Source organism: Cryptomeria japonica, chromosome 6, assembly GCF_030272615.1.
Source record: "Cryptomeria japonica chromosome 6, Sugi_1.0, whole genome shotgun sequence".
Taxonomy (NCBI): domain Eukaryota; kingdom Viridiplantae; phylum Streptophyta; class Pinopsida; order Cupressales; family Cupressaceae; genus Cryptomeria; species Cryptomeria japonica.
In genome coordinates this window covers 245,087,606-245,110,776 of record NC_081410.1, presented here as the reverse complement: position 1 = coordinate 245,110,776, position 23,171 = coordinate 245,087,606, and the positions used below count along the sequence as shown (strand labels likewise).

The following is a 23,171-nucleotide window of genomic DNA, read 5'->3' as shown; positions in this document are numbered from 1 at the left end:
TTTTAGCAAGACTTTTAATTATCATGTATTGATTTTTTTTTAAAGATAGAAATTAAAAGATTAGATGAAGAAGAATGTAGTGATTAATGGACGAGTACTAGACCCTTTCTACTAAATCTGAAAAAAATATTGATATAAATAATTATAAATAAATTATGTGTACAAAATTTTATAAAGTGAATGGAAGAAACTTTTTAGACCACCATTAAATCCAAAATTTGAAAAATAGAACATCTTATAACTTCTATTTTCCTCCTCCACAAAAAAAGTTTATGGGGCGATTTCCATGGGACCCCTTCCTAAGAAAGGGGAAGGGGAAGGTACAACGACAAAATTGTCGTGAGTTTGGAGAAGGAATCGTTTGTGTCGTATAAGTAGGAGAGCCCAACAATTTCATTTTAAAACGATCAACGACAGACCTCTGTTCGTTCTTTCAGACCTGAATTTAACTTAACCCGATGGTTATATCAGTTAAAAGCGGAATACTACGATTTTATGATTAGAAGCAGGGCGAATATTCATCAGTTGTTTAATCAGCAAACGATAAGAAACTTTAATCGTAACTTCCTATCAATGGTGGGATTTGCAAGTTTTTGAATAGCGGCTAGGGTTTAGGGTTTAAGCGTGCGAGTGAAACCATGTCGATAGCAGCCGGGACCTTCTCTCCATGTCTTCTCAATAATGGCACTCTCTACCACAGTAGACGGTTTTCATTCCCACGCCCACATTCTGCTGCTCGCTTCAATGTTAATGCTTTCAAGGTATTAATTCCCCTTAAATATTCTGTAATAATCCCCTTGCTTCGTACCAAATTGTTTTCTCCTTTTATGAAATTTGAAGATCAGATAAAGCTATTTGACAACAAAAAATTGCATCTTAAAACCCTTTCTATACAAAATAATTGAATACATACGAGATTCTGGGAAGTAGCGATTGGCGCGGTGGCGAAGAACTTATAAATTATACACATTTATAAAAATGAAACAAGCATAAATTAGAGCTATGCGACAAGTTATAAAATCGAAACCGCCTGCGATTTTAGTACCAGACAGAGCTAAGCGGTAACTGTTTAACCCCATGACTTGCATTTTAAAGTGAGATTCCAAATTGTCAAAGCTTTGTGTGCTGGTAATGCCCTCTGCAGTCTAAATCATCTGTTTCCCAGAATTGTCATCCATGTGAAGTTACTTACGATGCACAACTTCAAGGACAATATTAATGTGAAACTGAACACATCATAGTGATGTCACTGCAGTACTGTTTGCGCATAATCAGAGAAAGGGAGGGAGGGGAACATCTGTATTTATGATTCTTGTGAAGACCAAGAATGCACCCACAGAAATTAAAGCCATTTTCAGATTGTGTGGGCAAAGGACAAATGAAAGAATTTCAGTAGCTATATATTCATGATTTCTTGACTATAGTAGGTACATTGGTGCTGGATATAAATGGCATATAATAGTTGGAAAAGTAGAAACTTCTCATTTCATACTACATCTAAAAGCATTTGTTGGCACCATAACATGCCCTTCCTATAGCACACAACAATGTTTTAGTTAACTGAAAATTTTAGTGTGAGAATCTCGCAAGTTGATTGAAAGGATAAGCATACATAACTGATAAATGCGAGTGCTGTCTGGTTAACTGGAGTACAATATGCAATCCATCCCATGCAAGATCTAGTTTAAGAGATTTGCCATGTAGATGTGCATAATTGATGCCGTTATTGGCATTCCATGCATGCAAACTGGAAGTTTGGACTTTGGAGTGCTGGGGTAAAGTGCCTATGAAACCTCCTAATTTAATACACTGAAATATAGACTTAATAGAAAACAATAATGAAGTTCTGCCACATTTTATGCTCAAAATAATCATTTATCATCGTGCATTGTAGTCTATTGCACTTATTATGCTCATGGTGTTAATGGCACACATGATCTAATGAGGGTATCTAAACTTGAGCATGCTTTGGATGAGAAATGACTATGTGCTGCGTGCATAGGTAGATTACTACATGAGTGTCAGCCATGGTCTAAATGCATGTGTTGCTAAATTGGCAGCATTTTGGTTTTGTTGGGAATCCGTTGTGGGTTTGGCATGCTGTTGATCAGCAATGCTTGGCAAATAACAAGGGATGAACTTGGAAGTGATTTACCAGTGAGGTTGGGAGTTTTATTGCAGCAGAGATCCTTGTTGGAGTGAGAGTTTGTCAGTGGCAAGAGGAAGATCTTTTTGGAAGTGATTTGTATGAGGTGTTCTCGATCAAGCTCCCTCAAGACTTTTTTTATTGGCTACTTGCATGGATACAACATTGACACTTTGAGTACCAGTTTCAAGTCATTTGAATGTTCGAAGTGATATCTCAATTGAAGAGTGTAGATTTTGTTTTGACCCAAGATCTAGTGGAGATGAATGTAGAACAAGTCCCAAAGACTCACATGTCTCCTCTAAGGATAAAGAGACCTCCTCCAACTGTTGTACATAAGAATCCACAATCATATCAACCTTAAAAGAATGATCATGTAGAGAATGAACAAGAGGGTCAGAGTGTTCCCTCGCAACAATCGAAGAAGGATCATCTTCATCAAAGAGAAGATGAATATCATCAATGATGTCTCCCAAATCTGCAATGTAGGATTCCACAAACAAACCTGCAATGTCTGTCAAGTAATCATCCCAAGAAATTGAAGCTGGAAGACAAGACATATCCTGCTGCACTGAATCACATGAAGGCGAAACTGTCGCACTATCCGCATCATCAGGTGCAATAGGTGATGTGATATCAATAGGAGGAGATGAAATACAAGGCACAAGAACAGGGTCACATGTGAGAATCCCCAAGTTCAAGTACCCAAAGTTCTCCTCAAAATCTGAACCATCACAAGAAGTGTGATCATCATGTGTAGAATCATCATATGTGAAATCATCATCATCAACAAAATTTGAAAAGGAGTATAACCGAGATGCATGATCAACCACCCAAGTCGCAATGATAGCTCTAGTCTCCAAGTCTCTAATGAAAACTGACTCAGGTGTGAACTCCACAATTCTCCTAGTTGCGCCATGTGTGATTTGATAGATGGAAAGGAGATTGTTTGTCAAATGGGGTACACACAACACACCATTGAAGGAGTTATCCCCAATGTCAATAGATTCTTTCCCAATCACATCCATGTATGTATGATTGCCCATCAAAATCTGCGGCATGGTGCAAGGCTCAAATGTAGAAAACATAGACTGCGAAGATGCCAGATGATGAGAAGCCCCTGAATCTGGAAGCCATCTCCCTGAATCATGACTTGTAGTAGCACAATGACCTTTTCCTTTTCTTGTCCCAAAAGAGTGAGTCTTCCCACTTGTAGAAGCCATGAATGCTTGCCCTTTCCCTTTTGATTGTGAGGAAGTAGAAGTTGATGAATCATCCTTCTTGTAGACATTAGGCAAATCAATGTTGTGCTTTTTGAGGATATGTGTGAGCTCATCAATCTTCTTAGAATGGCAACGACGCTCCTCATGACCAACCTTTTTACAATAGGCACAAGTAGGTCTCTCCCTCTTTGGTGAATTGTCCCTCTTGGAAAGAGGATGAATCTCCTTGTTGTGGAGAAGGTGATGCTTCGTCCTTAGGCTTTGATTGCCATTTTTTCTTGTTGGAGTTGTCCTTTCCTTGATTTCCTTTGTTCCCTTGATTTTCCACTAATGCTTGAGTCTTAGAAGCCTTAAGAACGCCCATGCTTATCAACTTAGTTTGTTCCATCATCAACATTTCAGCGAAAGCATCAAATGTAGGCATTGTGTAGCTTGAACCCATTGTCATCCTATGGGTTTGGAAACTAGAAACAAATGTTGCATATTCTTGTGGAGGTTTGCCCATCAAATTGAAGATCAATTGAGTATCCTTCTTATCAATGCCACAATCCTTGAGTTGTGCCCTCAACTCTTTTGCCTTAGTGACATAATCTTGTATAGTATCAAAGTTCTTGGGATCTAACATGGTGAGATCACTATCAATCTGATATCTTCTAATCTCATTAACTTGACTATACAAGTCTTGAAACTTTTGCCAAGCATCCTTGATTAGAGTACATTTCTCAATATGAAAAATGAGATCCTTTGATACATACTTTCTTAAGGTACCGATTGCCATGATATTTTTAATGAGCCAATTCGAGTGAGCAACAGGATCAGCCTTAGGATCAATGGGAGCAACAATAGTTCCATCAATATAATGAGATAGTCCTTTTTCCATAAGTTTACTCCATGCATCAATTTTCCAAGGAGCATAATTATGAGGAGTTAAGAGAGGAAACTTAGGAGAACCCATAGCAGCAAAAAGGAAAGAACACAAAAGCACAAAAGCATAAGAGACACCCCCCCAAATTCAATCAATCAAAGTACACCCCCCCCCAAAAAAAAAAAATGATGATTTTGACACTTTATATGTAGTACGTGTACAATAGGCCACTTGCAAACAATGGCAAAGTGGATTTCTGATTTTGTTTTACAACTACCCCAATAGGCTGAGAACTACAATGCAAAAGACCAGCAAGATAGATATATGTAATACAAGTGCCAAATTAGCCAAAAAAGACCATACGTTGAAAGTACAATTTCTACCCAAAATTGTTGCAAACTGATAGCATATTATGAGAGTAGACGAAAAATTATGCACTTTAAAAAAAAATGGCACCTGAAAAGGAGTTCGTATGAGCCCAAACAGAGTCCCGTAAGTTGCAGAAACGAGGATTGGACAGGTACAATCACCAAAAAATGAGATTTCTGAAAAATGTGTTCATCAAAATTAGAAAATAATTCCACCACAAGAAAGTACACGAAATTTTAGCCCATTTAAAAAAAAAAATGCACAAAAAAAGGAGCAAAATGAGCAAGATATGGCCATTTGAAGTTGAATTGCAAAATCAAAAAGCTCAATGGGAAGGGCCTGCCAAATTTTCAAAAAAATGATGACATCAGCAAAACACGAGGTTAAATTTGACGGCCGTATGATCGTTGCGAAAACTTCACCTCTTTGTTGACTGGGCGTCCGTACAATACGGACGTGATGACGTGACGCGATCTGGTTGGTTGAAAAAGATGATGTGGCAGTACGAAAATGTTGAGGTGGACTGTTGATTGGTCTGCCATGCGGGTTGTATAGTTGATGACTGATCGGTGATGTGGCCGAATCAGAGTGTGCCACGTGTCTTTGTCTGGACCGAGCTGATGTGGTAGACAAGAGGGTGTTGACTGGGTCACCGTACGAAGGCACTGATTGGCAGTGACTGGGCGCCCGCGTGGAGGTGTCGGAGGTGTTAGCAGAGAACGATAGAGAAGGGGCCGACGGGAGGATGATGCAATCGGCCGACGATGTACAAAGTCCACTGGAGACGAGGTCGACGACAAACAGCTGGCAGGGGCCGGGATGCCGGGAGATCGTCGGGCACAAAGAGTAGCGTCGTCGGGGTTAGGAGATCGCCGGGGACAGGATGTCAGGTGTCGGGGACCGGAGGAAGATCGGCGGTAGTTCGTGTGGCTGGGAACAATGTACGGGTGCAGCGGCTGCAGAGGAGTCACGGGCGATACAACCTGCAGGTGGTACGATGGCCATGGGGGAGGGGTCGTTGGACCCCCCAAAAATATATTTCTTTTGATTTTAAAATTTTTCAAAATGATTTCTGCCTTTTTTTTTTTTAAAATTTTTTTTTCAAAACTCTGTACCGTACCGCCCAAATTGGGGAAATTTTTTCTCCAAACCCAAAATTTGACTTTCACCAAAATAGGCCGAATTTATACTCAAAATTCATGGAAATAGCCACGCGGATGCAATGACAAGGTCGGATCTAGTCTAGGACGCCTCCAAAAGATGCTGCTCCTTAGATCTGCCTCTTGACGCCTCAATAGTGCCTCTCAAAGACGAATCAATGACGCTCTAATGGCTTTGATACCATGTGAGATTTTGCCAAGATCAAGAGCTCAATGAAATGTACACAATAGAGTGACAAAATATAGGACAAGAATAAACTATATTCTTATCGATAGATAGATGATCAAAAGATCAATAGTTGTTACATACAATGAATATGAGCTTGCATATATAGGCAAGGCTGTATGGATATGTGGGCACACAAACATGACATGTGGTTCAATAAGAAACAAGGGTAGGTAGGAAATAGGTGTGGTAGGTAAGAGAAACAATAAAATATTCCACATGAGGTGGATCGCCCACCGAAGGTGGAATTATCACTCCACAATAAGTGGATATGATAGAGTAAGATCACACCATAAAAGGTGGAAATTCTTCTACACACACTATCCCAATGTGGCACAAACACCCAAGTGCTTCATACCCAAACTACTATGAAATGCATTACCCTAAGTAAACTTAAGTAAGAAATAGGGTAATGCATTTCATAGTAGTTTGGGTATGAGACACTTGGGTGTTTGTGCCACATTGGGATAGTGTGTGTAGGAAAATTTCCACCTTTTATGGTGTGATCTTACTCTATCATATCCACTTATTGTGGAGTGATAATTCCACCTTCGGTATGCATTTCATAGTAGTTTGGGTATGAGACACTTGGGTGTTTGTGCCACATTGGGATAGTGTGTGTAGGAAAATTTCCACCTTTTATGGTGTGATCTTACTCTATCATATCCACTTATTGTGGAGTGATAATTCCACCTTTGGTGGGCGATCCACCTCATGTGGAATATTTTATTGTTTCTCCTACCTACCACACCTATTTCCTACCTACCCTTGTTTCTTATTGAGCCACATGTCATGATTGTGTGCTCACATATCCATATTGCCTTGCCTATATATGCAGGCTCATATTCATTGTATGTAACAACTATTGATCTATTGACGAGAATACAATTTATTCTTGTCCTATATCTTGTCTCTCTATTTTGTACATTTCATTGTGCTCTTGATCTTGGCAAAATCTCACATGGTATTCGAGCCATTGGAGTGCCATTGGTTTGCCAATTGAGAGAAATTCGGGGTTCTGCGTTTTGGAGCTTTCTATTGCAGGTTATTATTGGAGTTTGTTGGGTCAAATCTGAGGTCATCATTGGATTGAGGAGGTCTCTTTATGCTTTGAGGAGACATGTGAGTCTTTGGGACTTGTTGTACATCCATCTCTACTAGATCTTGGAGTGCCTTTTTCAGCAGTGTGGAGCAGCTCACCACCTTTGGAGGGGGTATCTTTCAGCATCGACATGGGGACACTTGAGCAGTTTTCAAAGACTTCATTCATCATGAGTTTTTTTCATACATCTTCCCTTCATGATTGGGGAGACTTCATGGATACACCTTTGGTTTTGTTTCTTCCTAAGGGGAGGAATGTTGTTCGACGTTCGTGGAGCAGTTTCTTCATACATCATTGAGCTTCTATCATTAGTGCAGATTCTACATTGAGGGGGCTTCCTAGCTTCCGTTCTTCTCTCATATGGTGGGGACATTCAAGAAGGGTGTGATTGACTCCTATGTCATGCAATTTTGCATGATGACATATGTGTTCACAGAGGAAGCGCTAAGCATATCACTTCTTGAACATAAACTTTTAAAGTATTTTCATTGTGGTGAATTTGCTTTTTGGAGGAAAGCACAATGAAACTTTCCCAAGGAAGAAGTCTCTCATTGTGCTTATGGGTGAGTAGGTGAGGGTATAACAATTTTATCATGAAGGGAGAAGTGAAGGAGGAGTAGCAGCAATATAAGAGAGCGTAGAGACATATGAAGGGCCATGTGAAGTTGTGATTGTTGAATCTGAAGCAGAAAGACCTAGATCAATACTTCATGCATAAAGGGGCTGATGCATGAATGGGAGTGTTGATTATGAAAATCATGTAGACATATCAGTAGAGTAATGGTTCAATGGGTGTCTGGATGAGGATTGGAGATTTTCAAAATGGTATGCCTATTATGGAGCCAAAACACATGTTGCAACGGTAGAATATATGTGCTTTGATGGGGATGAACCGAGTTGCAACTCAAGGCCACCACCTAACATGGATCTTAGCACAATTATATACTTGTTGTGTCATAGTGAGGAAGTAGTTGTTTGTGGAATATGCCTTAAGGTGAGAGGCTTTAGGAGGAAAGGGGAAAGAGGTTGTCTTAGATAGTTTTGTTTTTGATCAAGTTTTTTTTAATTTTAAGGATTTTTAACTATCAATTGGCATTAAATATTTATCTTATCACTACCATTTTGGCATTTGGCATTTGGCATTGATCAATGATGAAGTATCATACTATCAAATGTATTTAATTTTACAATTCTATATATTTTTTTTAATATTTTTGTATAATCTATATATATATGTACCCAAATGTACCGTACCCAAGGGCAAAAAGAATTGCCTATACCAGCATACACGGTTCTTGTACCCATATCCATATTGGCAACTTAGCCCTTGATGATGCTAAGTACTTGTCCCATTCGAACATGACTGTAAGTTGTCAAATAAATTGGTTGATGCCTTAAAAGAGTATTTGAGTCTTGGTCCTTTGTGGTTGACATTTATTAGTTGCCCCACCCTTGATGGTAAATGCATGTAAGTGATCCAAGGATATGGTTGATGCCTGTATCTCACACCATTGGAATAGTTAAGTTGTCAAATAAATTGGTTGATGCCTTAAAAGAGTATTTGAGTCTTGGTCCTTTGTGGTTGACATTTATTAGTTGCCCCACCCTTGATGGTAAATGCGTGTAAGTGATCCAAGGATTTGGTGGATTCTTGTATCTCACACCATTGGAATAGTTGATCATTGAACCTTTGATCAATGCCCATGTTTTGCTTTGGTGGTTGATGCTTGTAAATCATCTTTTGAGTATTGTCTAGATGCTTGTAAGTCGTTCCCTGAGTAATACGAAGTGAGTTTATCAGTTATATTTCTTGACTGGAATTTGTTGCTAGTAATTGTTAGTTTCATTCTAAGTTGCTGAATCGAGTATGGGAATAGGAATGGGTACATGGGTACGAAATGCCGGTATGACAATTTTTTTTCGGTACATTCATACAAAAATAATATGTATGTGTGTGTGTGTGTGTGTGTATGTATGTGTGTATGTATGTATGTGTATGTGTCTGTATGTGTGTGTGTGCATGTATGTGTGTCTGTGTGTATGTGTGTCTGTATGTATGTGCGTATGTATTTATGTGTTTATGTGTGTATGTATGTCTGTATGTATGTATGTGTGTCTGTATGTGTGTGTGTGTGTCTGTATGTGTGTGTGTGTGTATGTGTGTGTGTATGTGTGTATGTGTCTGTGTGTGTGTGTGTGTGTCTGTATGTGTGTGTGTATGTGTGTATGTGTCTGTGTGTGTGTCTGTGTGTCTTTATGTACGTATGTATGTATGTCTGTATGTATGTGTGTGTATGTGTGTCTGTTTGTATGTATGTATGTGTGTCTGTATGTGTGTATGTATGTGTGTATGTGTGTCTGTATGTATGTGTGTATGTATGTGTGTGTGTGTGTGTGTGTGCGTATGTATGTATGTCTGTATGTGTGTGTGTCTATATGTGTGTGTGTGTGTGTATGTGTCTGTGTGTCTTTATGTATGTATGTCTGTATGTGTGTCTGTATGTGTGTATGTATGTGTGTGTGTGTGTCTGTATGTGTGTATGTATGTGTGTGTGTGTGTCTGTATGTATGTGTGTATGTATGTGTGTATGTATGTATGTATGCGTGTGTGTGTGTGTATGTATGTATGTCTGTATGTGTGTGTGTCTGTATGTATGTGTGTATGTATGTGTGTGTGTGTGTATGTGTGTGTGTGTGTCTGTATGTATGTGTGTATGTATGTGTGTATGTATGTATGTATGTTTGTGTGTGTGTGTGTGTGTGTGTGTGTGTGTGTGTGTGTGTGTGTGTATGTATGTATGTATGTATGTATAGAATTAAGTTTAGAATGTCACATACCAAAACATTTGCTAAACAAGACCATTACAAATTTCAAATTTTGAAACATAACATACTAATTTAAATTCAGTTTTCAATGTCGAAAAGATCAAACTAGAATCTCATGATGGATAAGTTCTGCGTTCACTAATCACTAGAGTCAAACTAGAATCAGAAAGATCAAACTAGAATCACTAAACATTTCAGCATCTAAAAATGCGAACCCCGGATGTACCCACAGGAGATTCGTTTCAGAATCCGATTCCACTACGTTTCATACCCGGAATCGCCCAAATAATCCCACGATTCAGCAACTTAGGTTTTATTGTATACATATTTTGGGCTATGCAATTACATTGTCTAGTGGATTTTGCCAATAGTTACTCGAGGTATTGTTTGTGAACAGAAGCTTGGTGGTTCACGTTTGCAGGCTGAATAACAAGGATGGTTTTTGGTGAGGTGTGGACTTTTAGTTAGTCTCAAAATCATTCCATTTTGTTCTTGGTGTGTTGTAGTCATTTATCCTTACTATATTTGGATTTAAATTGGGCCTTGCGTAGTTACCTGGAGATGTGGAGTTACAGCTACCTGTACAAGGACAGGGATGTCACTCAAATTAGGATACATATGTAAATGAATAAGCATATGGCTATTAAGTATTACTTATGGATATAGTCATCAGAAATTGCGGGTCTGGGGATGGGGTCGGGGATGCACTTCATCTTTGTTGTGGAGGTTCCACAGTTTGTGGATTTCTACTTGTCTTTACACTTGTATGGGTTTATTGTTCGCCATGGTTTTGTTTTAGTTTGGCTTCTTAAGGTCTCATTGCTTTCTGTTCTTTCTAGGACATTTTCATCTTGGTGGTTATCTGGTTCCTTTGGCTATGTTTCTTCGTGGCCTTTAATGGCGAGTGAAAATTTATCCCTGCCCTATAAAAGCTCTGGAAAATGTAATACTTATTTGGTTGAAACTCTTGTTAAACATTCTACCAAATAGAAGACGAGCCCTGCTAGAAAACCCTGTTTTAACTTTGAAACTCAATTGTGGGACTGGTTGGTCAAATCCCATGAACTCTACTTCTGCCATGGGTAGAAAAGTGCTGAAGAATGTGGAGGCCTTAGTTTTGGATATGAAGTAAAGCCTCGTGGCCTAAGACTCCTTTAGTCTTGTCCCTACCTCTTCTTACCCAGCGGACAACCACTTTGTAAGGCTTAGATTAATGGCTAATTGATTACATGTAAAGATAAAACCTTTGGCTGAAGATTAGGCTGTCCTGAAAGACTCTATTACTTCCTCCATGTTCAGATGACACTCTTCTCTTGGCAAGAACTCTTGCTGCCCTGATGAGTAAACACTTTGCAAGGAACATCAAATCCCCTTGTTCCCCCAGTACCAAAGTTATTCTATGAAAGAGCTAGATGAGCGGAAAATTATTGCCATGCGGCAATAGGCACAGATCAGTGACTCGTATCCTCTCTGGAAGTGTGGATGTTATTACTTCTGAGGACCTGATTCCATTGAAACCTGCTCCTGACAGGGAAGACTTTAAAGAGGTTGTAACCTTTATGGTTGAGAAGATCTTTAGATCTATCAATCATATTGGCAGCAGGAGCCCTCATGCTTGAGACTCTATATAACCTGAAATTATCCATGGTGACTAATCCTTTCATTGGAATACAATACAGGCAGGGACTCTGGTTGGTGGCAGAAACCATTGAAAGGCCTTTAGTGGATATTAAAAAACAAAGTAGGGATGGTGGGTTTACGGTTGGATCCTACAACCTGTATCTTTCCTATCTAGCTTTTTTTGTCTATAGACGGGGATGCCCTTGATGATAGTGGATGGAAATGGAATCGCTTTTTGACATTTCTGATAATGAGATTTTTACCGTGTTTAATCACTGCACTTGCATTTATTTCAAGTGTAATACCAGGATTGATGATAGTGATTGTGAATATCTTTGGTTTGAATTCTTTGAAATTTTGAATCTTTAGGATAAGTAGGATCATGTTATGGGCTGGATTTGCTTGAGAACTTGTTTGTTATTTTTTCTTGAGAACTTGTTTGACACTGGAAGGTGGTTAGAGTGGAGCCTTTTAGTAGACATGGTTACTGTTAAATTTTTGTTTTTGTTTTTGCTAAAGTATAAACATAGTTTTGTGTTTTCAGTTTTCACTAGTTCAATTTTTTAGGAATTATACATTTATCTTCTATAAGGCTAGGTTACTTCTTAGTTTGTTATATTTTGTGTGTTATGTCTTGTTTATATTTAGTTTGTCTTGTTTTGTAATATTTTTATGCATGCATGAAAAACAATTGTAACATAATTTTTACAGATAATGCTTCATACTCTAAATTAGTTTCTTTTAATTTTCACTTTCCCACATTGCTATTTGTTTTTAAGCTCTTCGTTGAAGAACTTTTGAGATTATTTAGACACTTCTTCGGGTCAGATTGATGATGCATTTGATACTGATGGACCAATTTTTCGGTATCTGCTTGATGCTAACATAATTTCTATCTATGTAGAAATTGCGTGCCTGGATTTTTAATATTTTTAAATTACCATGTCTGAGTTAACTGAACACAGCAAAGATTCATATACTGGCAAAAACTAACCAAAAGCAATGTATGTCATGAATATGAAAAATATCAAACAAACCATTGAGAGTGATTAGAATCTTTTGCAACACCCAAGAACTTTACATGAATGAGATACAAAATTTTCCTACAAACGACTATTAGAAATCAGTGGTTTGCCACACCCAATGCATATGAAATATCAACAATTCATGTTCAACCGCATGTCACAACAATCAATACAGTATTTCCTTACACCTCAATAAACCAAAGTTGCATGGACACGGATACGGTATCCGATACGGATACAGTATCCGATACGGATACGGTATTCGATATGGATACGGCTATTTTTTAAGACCCCCAATATGGATACGGCTGGACAGGTCATTCATAAAAAACACATACACATATATTTGACACAATTTTCTAAGTTATTCGAAGAATTTTTCATTACTTCAAAAACAATATAGACACATAATTAATACATAAATAATGATAAGTAGATTTAACATTTTACAATATGCAAAAATAGAAGAGTTGCATTGGAAGATAACCCAAAAAATGGGTCACTGAAACAGAAAAACATTTCATTTGTCTTTCTCATTTGGTGTAGGTTTTGTTAATACCATTCTTTTAAAAAAAATGCATTAACGAAGTTTTTTAAAATTAAATTTAGGAAGATTTACGTCAATTTTGTTTAAAAATCAAATCATATTAGTATTTAGCATGGTTGGAAATCAAGTATTTTTGGGCATGCGTGGGTACAATATTCGACGTGTATCTGGGCTGTATCGGATACGTATCCGTTTCAGAAACGGAAACGGATACGGGGAAACGCGTTCCCGGGGAGGGACAAAGGAGTTTCCAGCAACTCTGCAATAAACAAATTCAATTAAAATTGCAGTAGTGGTCAAAATAACACATATAAACGCCTAAACGTAGAAAAATAAAACAGATTTTCCACAATGTGTGAATATCTCTATTCCAAACACTCCTACTCTAGCTGGGTCAGATTCTAGCCTTGTGTTAAGGTCATGTATTCGGCAAATGGAAATCAATGATTAAAAGGTGAAAATATTTGCAGTTGGTGCATTAGCTTATGGGCTTATACTCGCAGCTGTTCAATAGAGAATTTCTTCAAAGTTACAAGTGGGTCGGCATGATATTTTGTTTGCACTTCTTTGATCATCTTTATTGGTAGCACATCTGTTGTATGATCATATTTACATTAGCTTCAACTTGGTAAGTAAATCCTAATCTGAGTTGAACAATTTTGACTATATTCATCTGCTTAATATGTTCAATAAGTGCACTTGTCCATGAGGATGAGATGTAGTGAAGAATTTTAAGGCTATTTTAGCACTATTTCTGATTTCATATTGATTTTCAATTAATTAAAAACATAATCTTGATTTGAACTTAAAATAGTAATCTCATTCTTGAGATGTAAAGTCTCCATTGGAATAAATTCTTCTTTTGCAAATATTTCAGATCTCTCCATCAACACCACCATTATTTATCTGGAGAAAGCATTGTATCAATCTGGTATCATAAACATATTTTTGCCTTAATTTCACGTGTCCTGTGTCACTACCTTGTTAGCATCGCAGTCAACTTTAAATGATCTTGTTCCTTAAGATAAATAGTTGAATTTTATGATACAGTTTTCCTTTTTAAGAGATTGACATATTTCAGCCACCCAAGTATATAATTTAACCAACACAAGCTCTGGTATATTGTTTCTGTTTCTGAAGCCAAATTTAATTTAATTTTTTTGTTAAATTTCAATGCTGGTGGTAGGGATTAATAACTCTATTCGTCCTTATCAATTTTGACTATTATAACATTCTGGAGAATCTCTTCTCATTCAAACTTAAACTTACCTTACCAAATCCATGCCTGATATATAATTAGTCTTGAACTATTTAGTTTTCTAAAATTTCTGGGCAATGCAATATACCATTTATATATTAAAGTCAAGCAGATGAATAAAATTGGATGACTTCTTTTAATTACATTTCTGTGCAGTATTCCATCATCTAAACACCACAATGCTGGCTATCTCAGGAAACTTTGGAGATTGTTTGGCCATATAACTCCATTTTGGTTGAATCATTTCTTGTAGCAACTGCATGAATTTTTTATTTCCTTTAGTTGAGGAGTGAGATTTATAATTTATTATTTCTTACTGCTTGGGAACATATTTTCATTTGCATTACAAGCTGTTTAGTTAGTGATAAGAAATCATAATTTTTTCTAAGAATGGATATGGATATCTAATGATGGTGTCACCTTCCTATGACATACAAAGATATCTATTAATAGTTGAGCTAGAAGAAATCTATTTGTAAGTAATTTTAGCATTTCTTATGATACTGTCCCTTTCTAACATTTCGTTGGAACTTTTCTCATCTGATGCTTGCCAGGTAAAATCACCAGGAAAGGTTATCCAAGACCATAAAGAGAATGCACAATGGTTTGCCTCTGGACAATGTACACATGTTCCCAAACAAATTTGCACTTTGATATTCTTATTTTGTACATATTTTGTGTTACAAGGGTACTAGAAAAGTGGCTTCAGTCAATCTATTAGTAAATGAAGGATATCAAAAGTCATTAATCCTAGAGGACTAGAATATTGCAATAATATTTCTCTTGGCTAGAATGTTTCACTCATAACATAATTATAATAAATTCTGTCATTTCTCAGGGAAATTAGATACTTCATTCAAGTTCTTCCGTGGATGGTCACTTTGTGGTCCAGAACAATCTAGACACAAGGTACCAATAAAGAGAAGAGTGGGAACATATTCTTCTGCCGTTCCTGAAGGAGAGGCGTCAGGCATTGGATTAAAATCAGAACAAGAACTACAAGGTCCTTTAGAAAACCCTTTCAAAGAACACATTCTTTCTTCTGAGTGTGGGGCACTACATCAGAGCCAAAATGTTAATGGTAAAGCTGGTTTTGTTTCGTTTTATGGAGCTACTCACCAGCATTTGGAGGAAGAAATTCCCCGATTCACAGCATCCAGAGAAGGACGGCAGTCCCTAGTTTGGCTTTTGGGTCCTATATTTTTAGTAGCAACTGTTGTATTTCCACCATTTTTTCTTCGAAAGGTTTTTGAAGCTCTCTTTGAGGACTCCCTTCTGACAGGTATTAAGTTGTTTCTTAACCACAAATTTGATATTTCTTAACAGGTATGTGTTTTAAGCATTGGGATTATAGAACCAACGAGCTGCTTATTTCATCTATGGTTAAGCTGCAAAAAGTGTAATGTGGTAAGTGTGTTTAACTTGAAGAGCAAATGTCAGTGACAATTTTGACCAGTTTAAGCTAAGACTAAGACATTTTGAAAAGATGTAAACTCTGCTAATCATGGAGGGGAAATGCAAGGCCACAATTAGACTTTATACAATGTACATTATTGCAATGCTGGTTTATTACAATTAACCTAAGCTACTGATTCGGGTATGGGTACGGATACGGAATCGGCAAAATTTGTTTTTCCTTGGGTTCGGGTATGGGTACGTTTTATATATATATATATCTATACTATTAAATATTATAGTTTGTTTTACATATAATAATATTATATATATATATAATTATAGTATTATTATATATTATATAACAGAAGTATTATATATAATACAATAGTCTATAGATGTTTATATATATGAATTTAAAAAATCTTTAAAATTAATAAATAAATATATAAACATATTTTATTAAACATTATTAAATATATAAAAATAATTTTAAATAGTCTTTATAGTTATAGTATTAATTTTAAAAAAAAAATATGGAATGTTCTCTAACGCTGCAGATAAACACGAAAAATACGAAACTGGTGATTTCCAGCGATCGATTCCCAGCGATTTCCATTGATTCCCAGCAATTTCTGTCGATTGACAGCGATTTACGTCAATTCACAGCAGTTTCCGTTGATTCTTGGCAATTTAACCGAGGGCCGAACCTGGTAGGAACCCAGGGCCTAACCGGGACTGGATCCGGACCCGGTTCGAACCCAGCCTCGCACCTAGACCCTGTGCGATGATTCTGGTATCTTACAAATTAGTTCATCTGCAAGATGCTTCACGTGAAGCTTGGTTTTACGAAAGAGAGGATAGAAATTCACTAACTAATCCTGGCATTGTACTAGAAAGGGATGGAGATGCTTACATTCATTTCAGAAGCAATAAAGAATTGCCCTTATCAAGGATGATAAGTAGGCATAAGAAGTTATAGTAAATGATTCATTACCTTTATAAGACTAGAAATTTCCTCTTAGTCTTAGATAAGAATCCATATTGTTCTCTTGAACACTATATTTATTCAAAATCTTACTCATACCTGAGCAACAGCCAGAATTGGATAGTTGCTGTGCAGTAACTTTTTGCAATTTTATTTCAATCTAAAAGACACTTTAACTGTTAGTATTTGGCCTTCTTTATCATAAGAGATGGATATAAGGAATATCAATATAAATAAAAAGATGGATACAAAAAGAATGTTAGCAGGCATCTGCATAAGAGAAGCTTTCCTAATGCAAAACAAAAATAATATTGAGCGAAGGTTGTAGAAAGTGTCAAAAGCATCATGTTATCTTATAGGACAACAAAGTGAAGCAGCTCTAGATCAGACTAGTTTCACCTCAAAAGTACAAAATCCAAACATGAACAGTCTCCAATAAACTTCTAATAGAATGAACCTCAAAACAGCCTTGGATAATTCTAATCTTTGTATTGAGAATTACTTGAAGGAATCTTTTGTCCAATGCCTCTTGCTTCGTTGTGCTTTCTCATCTTCTTTTCACCCTTACTTGGCACAAGTCACATTCTGCAAGTCCCTCTTCTTCTAACTCTCACTCACTTTTTTGCTTCCCCTTCTTCTTCTTAGATGATATTTTGACATGCTTTTGTTTCTTTTTTCCTCGATTTTCTCTCTACATGCCATTCGTTGATAATTAGTAGTGTTTCTTTTTGGGCCTTCGTCCTCTTGGAGTTTGGTTGTTGCACATCTTCTTTGTGGTCTCATCATGTAGCTTACCTTGTATATTTGATTGTTTATCTTAATGTGCAATGTAATGTCCCCTTGTTGAAATAGGATTTATTAATAAATAATAATAATAATAAATTAAAATATAAAAGAATAAAAATAAAATCTAATATAATTAAAATTTAGTTAAGTTAAATGAATGGTCAAAAGGCTTGAGATGAAAAGTTGTGACTCCCTCAAACATGAGATATAAAAGGGGGAGAAGAGAAATTCATTTGGGAAAAAAAGGGATGAAGGAAGAAAGAAGTGGGCAAAGGAATTAAGGAAGCATTAAGGAAGTGACTCTTTCAAAGGGGCAGCAATGATGAAGGGTTGTGACCCTTTTGAAGGGTGGTAATTGTGAAAGGTTGTGACCATTTTGAAGAGGTGTAACTCTTCCTCACATTGGAGGATATAAATGGGAGAAGTTTTCAATTGAGGAGGAGATAAAAAATTGGTAGATCAATTTGGGGAATAATATATTATTCTCAAGGGCAACAATGAAAAGTGGTGACTCAATTTTTATGAAAGATGGTGACCCTTCCACCATGTTGACGTGTATTTCGTACACCATCATACACAGAATAAAATACCTAAAGGCATCTTATCCTCTCTTGAATAAAGTCTCTAACTGCTGAAGATTCGCATGAAGGATCAGTTAGGATGACTCCAATGTTCTGGTTAGTAGGGTCTCTACGTGTGGATAAGCACCAGCGGTATGATGTGATTTGCTGTGTCCTCAAGGGGCCTTACACTCCGAAAGTCTTTGCTAAATTAAAGAAGGTTTTCAAAAAATTAACAAAAGGATAGGGTTTGCAAGAGGTCTAATCTAATCTAACCCTAAGAATGACTTCATGTGGACAAGACTTGGCAAGATTCTACCAACTTCAATTTCGCCATAAAATAACAACTCAATTGAAATTGATGCGATCTTCTAAGGTAACAAACGATTTTCAACGCATCAGAGATCAAAGACACTACCACGAAGGTACATATCCAAGATACAATAATGATTGAAGGTTAAGTGATTCAAATATCTCCAGTCGACCACGCAAGGCGTTCCTACAATCAGCAAGAAACTAGTGGTATGGAAAGCGAATCCTACCAAAGATCAAGTCCAACACTATGTCCTTCGAATTAACACACTACTTTGATTGAGCATGATTCAAATGAATTGAACAACCATGAAGATAACCAAGAAAGTTGCAACAAAACACCATAACTTCAATATTTCATTGATTTCAAAGTCATCATGTACAACAATTGCTTGAATTCCTTTCCTCAAACTCAATCTTGCTACAAAAGTAAAATTGCTTCTAACTCTAATCTCTCTAATACATTAAACTTTCTCTCTAATCTCTTAACTATCTCTATTACAAATGAAATGAAAATGAGGGTATAAATAGCATCCTCAATTACAATGAATGGTCCAGATTGAAAGTAGATCAATGGTCAAGATCATGACACCTAAACCCTAATTAGGGTTTGTTACAAATAGTTCCCCTTTTATTGCACAACATTAAATGCATAGCCAATTATAAATTTGGCACGAAAATCTAGGAGACATAGACCAATGACAATTAGGATGCCATGTCATCTATAACAACCTCTCATCTAGAATCTTATTCCCTTTCCAATGCTCCTTTTTAGCATATGCAATGAATCTTGACACGATTCCCTCGATCTCAGCAATTGGAATCTCGGGAAGATTCTTCATTCTTTCTTCCAAGTGGATGACCTGATCAAATGCATCTAGAAGAGCTGCGTCCCATGTAAGTTCAAGTTCCTTAGTCTTTTCAATCAGGAGCATGGTAGCAAACATCTGGTCCTGTTGCTCATCTGTGATATTGACGTCCTTGCAAAAGATGACCTTGATTCTATCTTCCAATTCTTGCAAATCCACATCTGTCTCAACTTCGATCCTCCTGCCAAGAATGGTACGTAGTACCTCAAATACTCTGTCCTGGATCGGGTTGATCACCTCCTCAACATGACTGCACCTAGTACTGATGTCCTCAAAGAGAACTTCTTTCATCTGGAGTAAGGTTGACCACTGAAGTAAACTGTGAGGTCCTCCATCCATAATCTTTTCCTGCGCTAGGACCTTCCTCGATGTTTGTCTAATTACCTTCAAGACGGGAATGATAACGTTCTTGGTATGAGCAAAAGCGGCTACCATTATCATCAAATTGTGGATGATCTCAAGAACCTGAATAGCCCTGTGAATAGTCTTCATCATCCTTGTTGCAAATTCTACGGCAACTGTATGAGATTTATCCATCCAAGTACTCATACGCTGGACCATACTCCTGAATCTCTCTGCCTCACCAATTGATTGAAGGGGAAGTGCCTGTATAGGTGATCTTGCTGGATCCTGACGTCCCAAAGGCTGATTGAGATGGCTGAAATATGTTCTCCATGCACCGACCTCCCTCTCAAGCTTTCTACTCTTCTCCATTTCTTCCCTGAGCTTGTCCTTCAATGCTTCAAAGGAATCTGTGGCATCATCTAGTGTCTGCTCAGCTGTGGATGGACCTAGCTCAAATGTCTCTACATCATATTCCTCTGCTAAGATCTCACCTTCGTACTTGTCTACTGCTGGTGTAGCTATCTGTAATTTTCTGGATCCAGTCTCATCTCTAATCATCTTGGACATCTTGGTAGCCTTTCTCTTCTCTGTCACTTCCTGGGAATGTCCAACAAGGCTCTCTAAATCAATCACATTGTCTTCGTCCTCGATCACAATCACCTTCGTTAATCTTTCCTTCAACCAATCTGGGATGGCTGATCTTGTCTCTCTAACCTGTATCTCCTTATGCAATATTTCTTCTTCTCTGTGAGGAGATGTTACCTCGTCATTGTTCTTGTCTTCATGTAGCTCATAATCTTGGAGAGATCCACTTGGTGACCCTTGAGGTACCTGTCCTTCCTTATCATTCTGAACCATCGACTCCATAGACTCCTCCACTTCAAGTGTCCTTTTCTCCTGTCGAGAGGATGTACCGGATGAACGATCTCGGCTGGCCTCTTGTTTCTTCTTGGAGGATTCTCTGTTTCCCGGTCTCTCTTTCCTCTTCGAGCCTCTTGGATGGAGATCGCCTTCACTTGCACTTTGAAAGTTGCCTTCATTTGCATTTCTGGGATTAGGATTACCTTCGCTTACACTAGCTCCACCTTCAGCTGGCTTCTCTTCCAAAGTGAAAGTCATAGCTATGCCTTGCTCTCTCAACTTCTGATGCTGCACATCAACCCATCTGCGAGTACAAGACAAGACTGGAGCCATCAAAGCATCTAAATCCACGAGCTCGGGCTCATTCCAATCTAACCTTACTGATTTGCTTTCTCGATCATAGGATGACTGGAGATGTCTGCCACTGTCTTGTGCTTGGTCGGCCACTCTGTAAATCTTGCATTTCCTGATGAAATCCAAAGGCAATCTAGAGTGCATCTTTCTTTTTACTTCAAGATCGTCTAAGAGATTCATCATAAAATCTTCAATCTGAAACTCATGCTTAAACTTCCTACCGACTGTCTCCTCTATATATCCATGTGGATCAAAGCTTTCCCTCAAAGCAAAGAATGAAAAAGAATACACAGCTAACTCCTTCTCTGCGTCATCCATGGCTAAAGCATTAGGACATACTTCAACTGAATTGCCCAATATGATGGGTACCGGAACTCCATTTCCATGTCTGTGTCTGAATGCCTTCGCATAAGCTGCCAACTGTCTTGTTACCTCAAGTAACACAATTCTGTCTGTCGGATATCTTGGCAACATGTATGGAGGTGAAGGACATCCATGAACTCTGATATAAGTAAACTTCTGAAATTGGATAAACCAAGCACCGTACCTCTTTACTAGTTCCTGTGCATCCTGAGATAATCTGTTGTGAATCCCGCCTTGCAACGTCCTTGTGATGTTCATAGTGAAGGTATCATTAACTAACTTGTAGTTGCTTCCTGGCGGATGATGCAAGTGAACATAGGAATCACAAACTCTGACCTCGCCGGGTCCTCTTCCAATCACTCCTCTGTGAGGTAATCTTGCGTACTCGAAGCTCCTGATCAAGGCATAGATGACGTATGAACTCATGTGGAAGGACTTGGTAGCTTTGAGTCTCCTCAACTGTACGTCCAAGCAATGGCTAATCATTCTAGCCCAATGAATTGTTCCTTTACCCTGAACTATCACCTGGATGAAGTAGAACATCCACTTTTCAAAGTAAAAAGCCTGAGGGGCTCCTGTGACTCGGTTGAGCATTGTAATCAAATCTCTGTACTCCTCCTGGAAATCAATCCTGTGTGGTGTGTTCGGTACCTTACTCAGGCGAGGACGACTCTTGAGTAACCAGTTCTTGTTAATGATGCTTAGACAAGCATCTGGATCATCTTCGTACATTGACCTGGCTCCTTCTATGCTCTTGTAGACCATATCTCTGTGCTCTGGAAGATGGAAAGCCTCACTTATAGCTTCCTCTGAAAGATACGCCAAAATGTTTCCTTCCTTGGACACGATCGTTCTGGATTGAGGATCGTAATGACGAGCACACTCGATCATCAACTCATGACACTGAACTGCTGGAGGGAAGCCGGCCGCCTTAATGATGCCACTTTCAATTATCCTCCAGGCGACAGGTGATGGCTTGCCAATGTAAGGGACATCTCGAAACTTCTTTGTGCTGAAGTTGCCCAAATTAGTATCTCCAATGTTGCTCCACTTCGACACGATCTTGGTCTCCACTTCTTCGGTCTTTTGATCTTCCTTCATGAGAGCTGGACGACTGGTGGATGCTCCCGCCTTAGGGGTCGCCATACCTACACAACATTTCACAATAAGTAACTGGATATTTGCAATATATATCATAAATTAGAGAGTAAATTTTAGGAAACATCATGATAAGTCTTTGAGTTATCATTTGCTAAATAACGATTGAGCTAAGGAAATTCAAAATTTAAGCTATGACGATCAACAATTCAAAATTAAAACAATAAAACCATATCGCCATACCTCACTAGAGAGCTAACTCTAGAATGCAAAACAAATGGATTCGCCTAGGCAAAATTAACGTTAGATGGCTTCAACGTGATCTCCTCTTCAAATTAGCAACTTCGCCACCTTTCAAGTCTTTGACGTGATCTTCCAATATCCTTGGCAAGTTCGCACAATATGAAATTTTAGATTCGCACCCCCTTTGATGATACTTCACACCACCTTGCTTGAAACGAAATTCGCTCTCTCTAAACACAATTCGCACTTTCCTTTGTCTTCCTCGAATCGCACTTGAATGTGGATGATAAAATGATAATGTGAAAATGAAAATCTTCACCAACCTTTATAAGCGCTCACACCTCAATTACCACTAGGCCGACCTTGGTAAAATTAGGCAATTAAAAATGATTTTTTTTAATAAATAATAAGGCCGACTTTGATAAAATAAACCCAAGCGCTTCATTTGATTTTAAATTAATAATTAATAATTAATTATTAAATGCCATCGTTTATTAATTAGTAAATTCGATTTTCTTTTACAAGGCAATAATTAATTAATGATATCAAGCACAAATTTTAAATGCTTTCAATTAAATATCGATTTTCCTAGCATTTAAAATTCAAAATGTGTTTGAGTGCCAAAATTTA

At 37.7% G+C, this 23,171-nt stretch overlaps 1 protein-coding gene across 1 annotated transcript in view; it reads left to right on the top strand.

Moving 5' to 3' along the window:
* The first annotated feature begins 326 nt into the window (after positions 1-326).
* The window catches only part of LOC131079756 (uncharacterized), a 110,833-nt gene continuing 87,988 nt past the window's right edge, over positions 327-23,171 (top strand). The window contains exons 1-3 of the mRNA XM_058017790.2: positions 327-761; positions 14,922-14,988; positions 15,206-15,649. Of these exons, the coding sequence (XP_057873773.2) occupies positions 639-761; positions 14,922-14,988; positions 15,206-15,649 (634 nt within the window). The 5' untranslated portion in view covers positions 327-638. The remainder of the gene's footprint in view (positions 762-14,921; positions 14,989-15,205; positions 15,650-23,171) is intronic.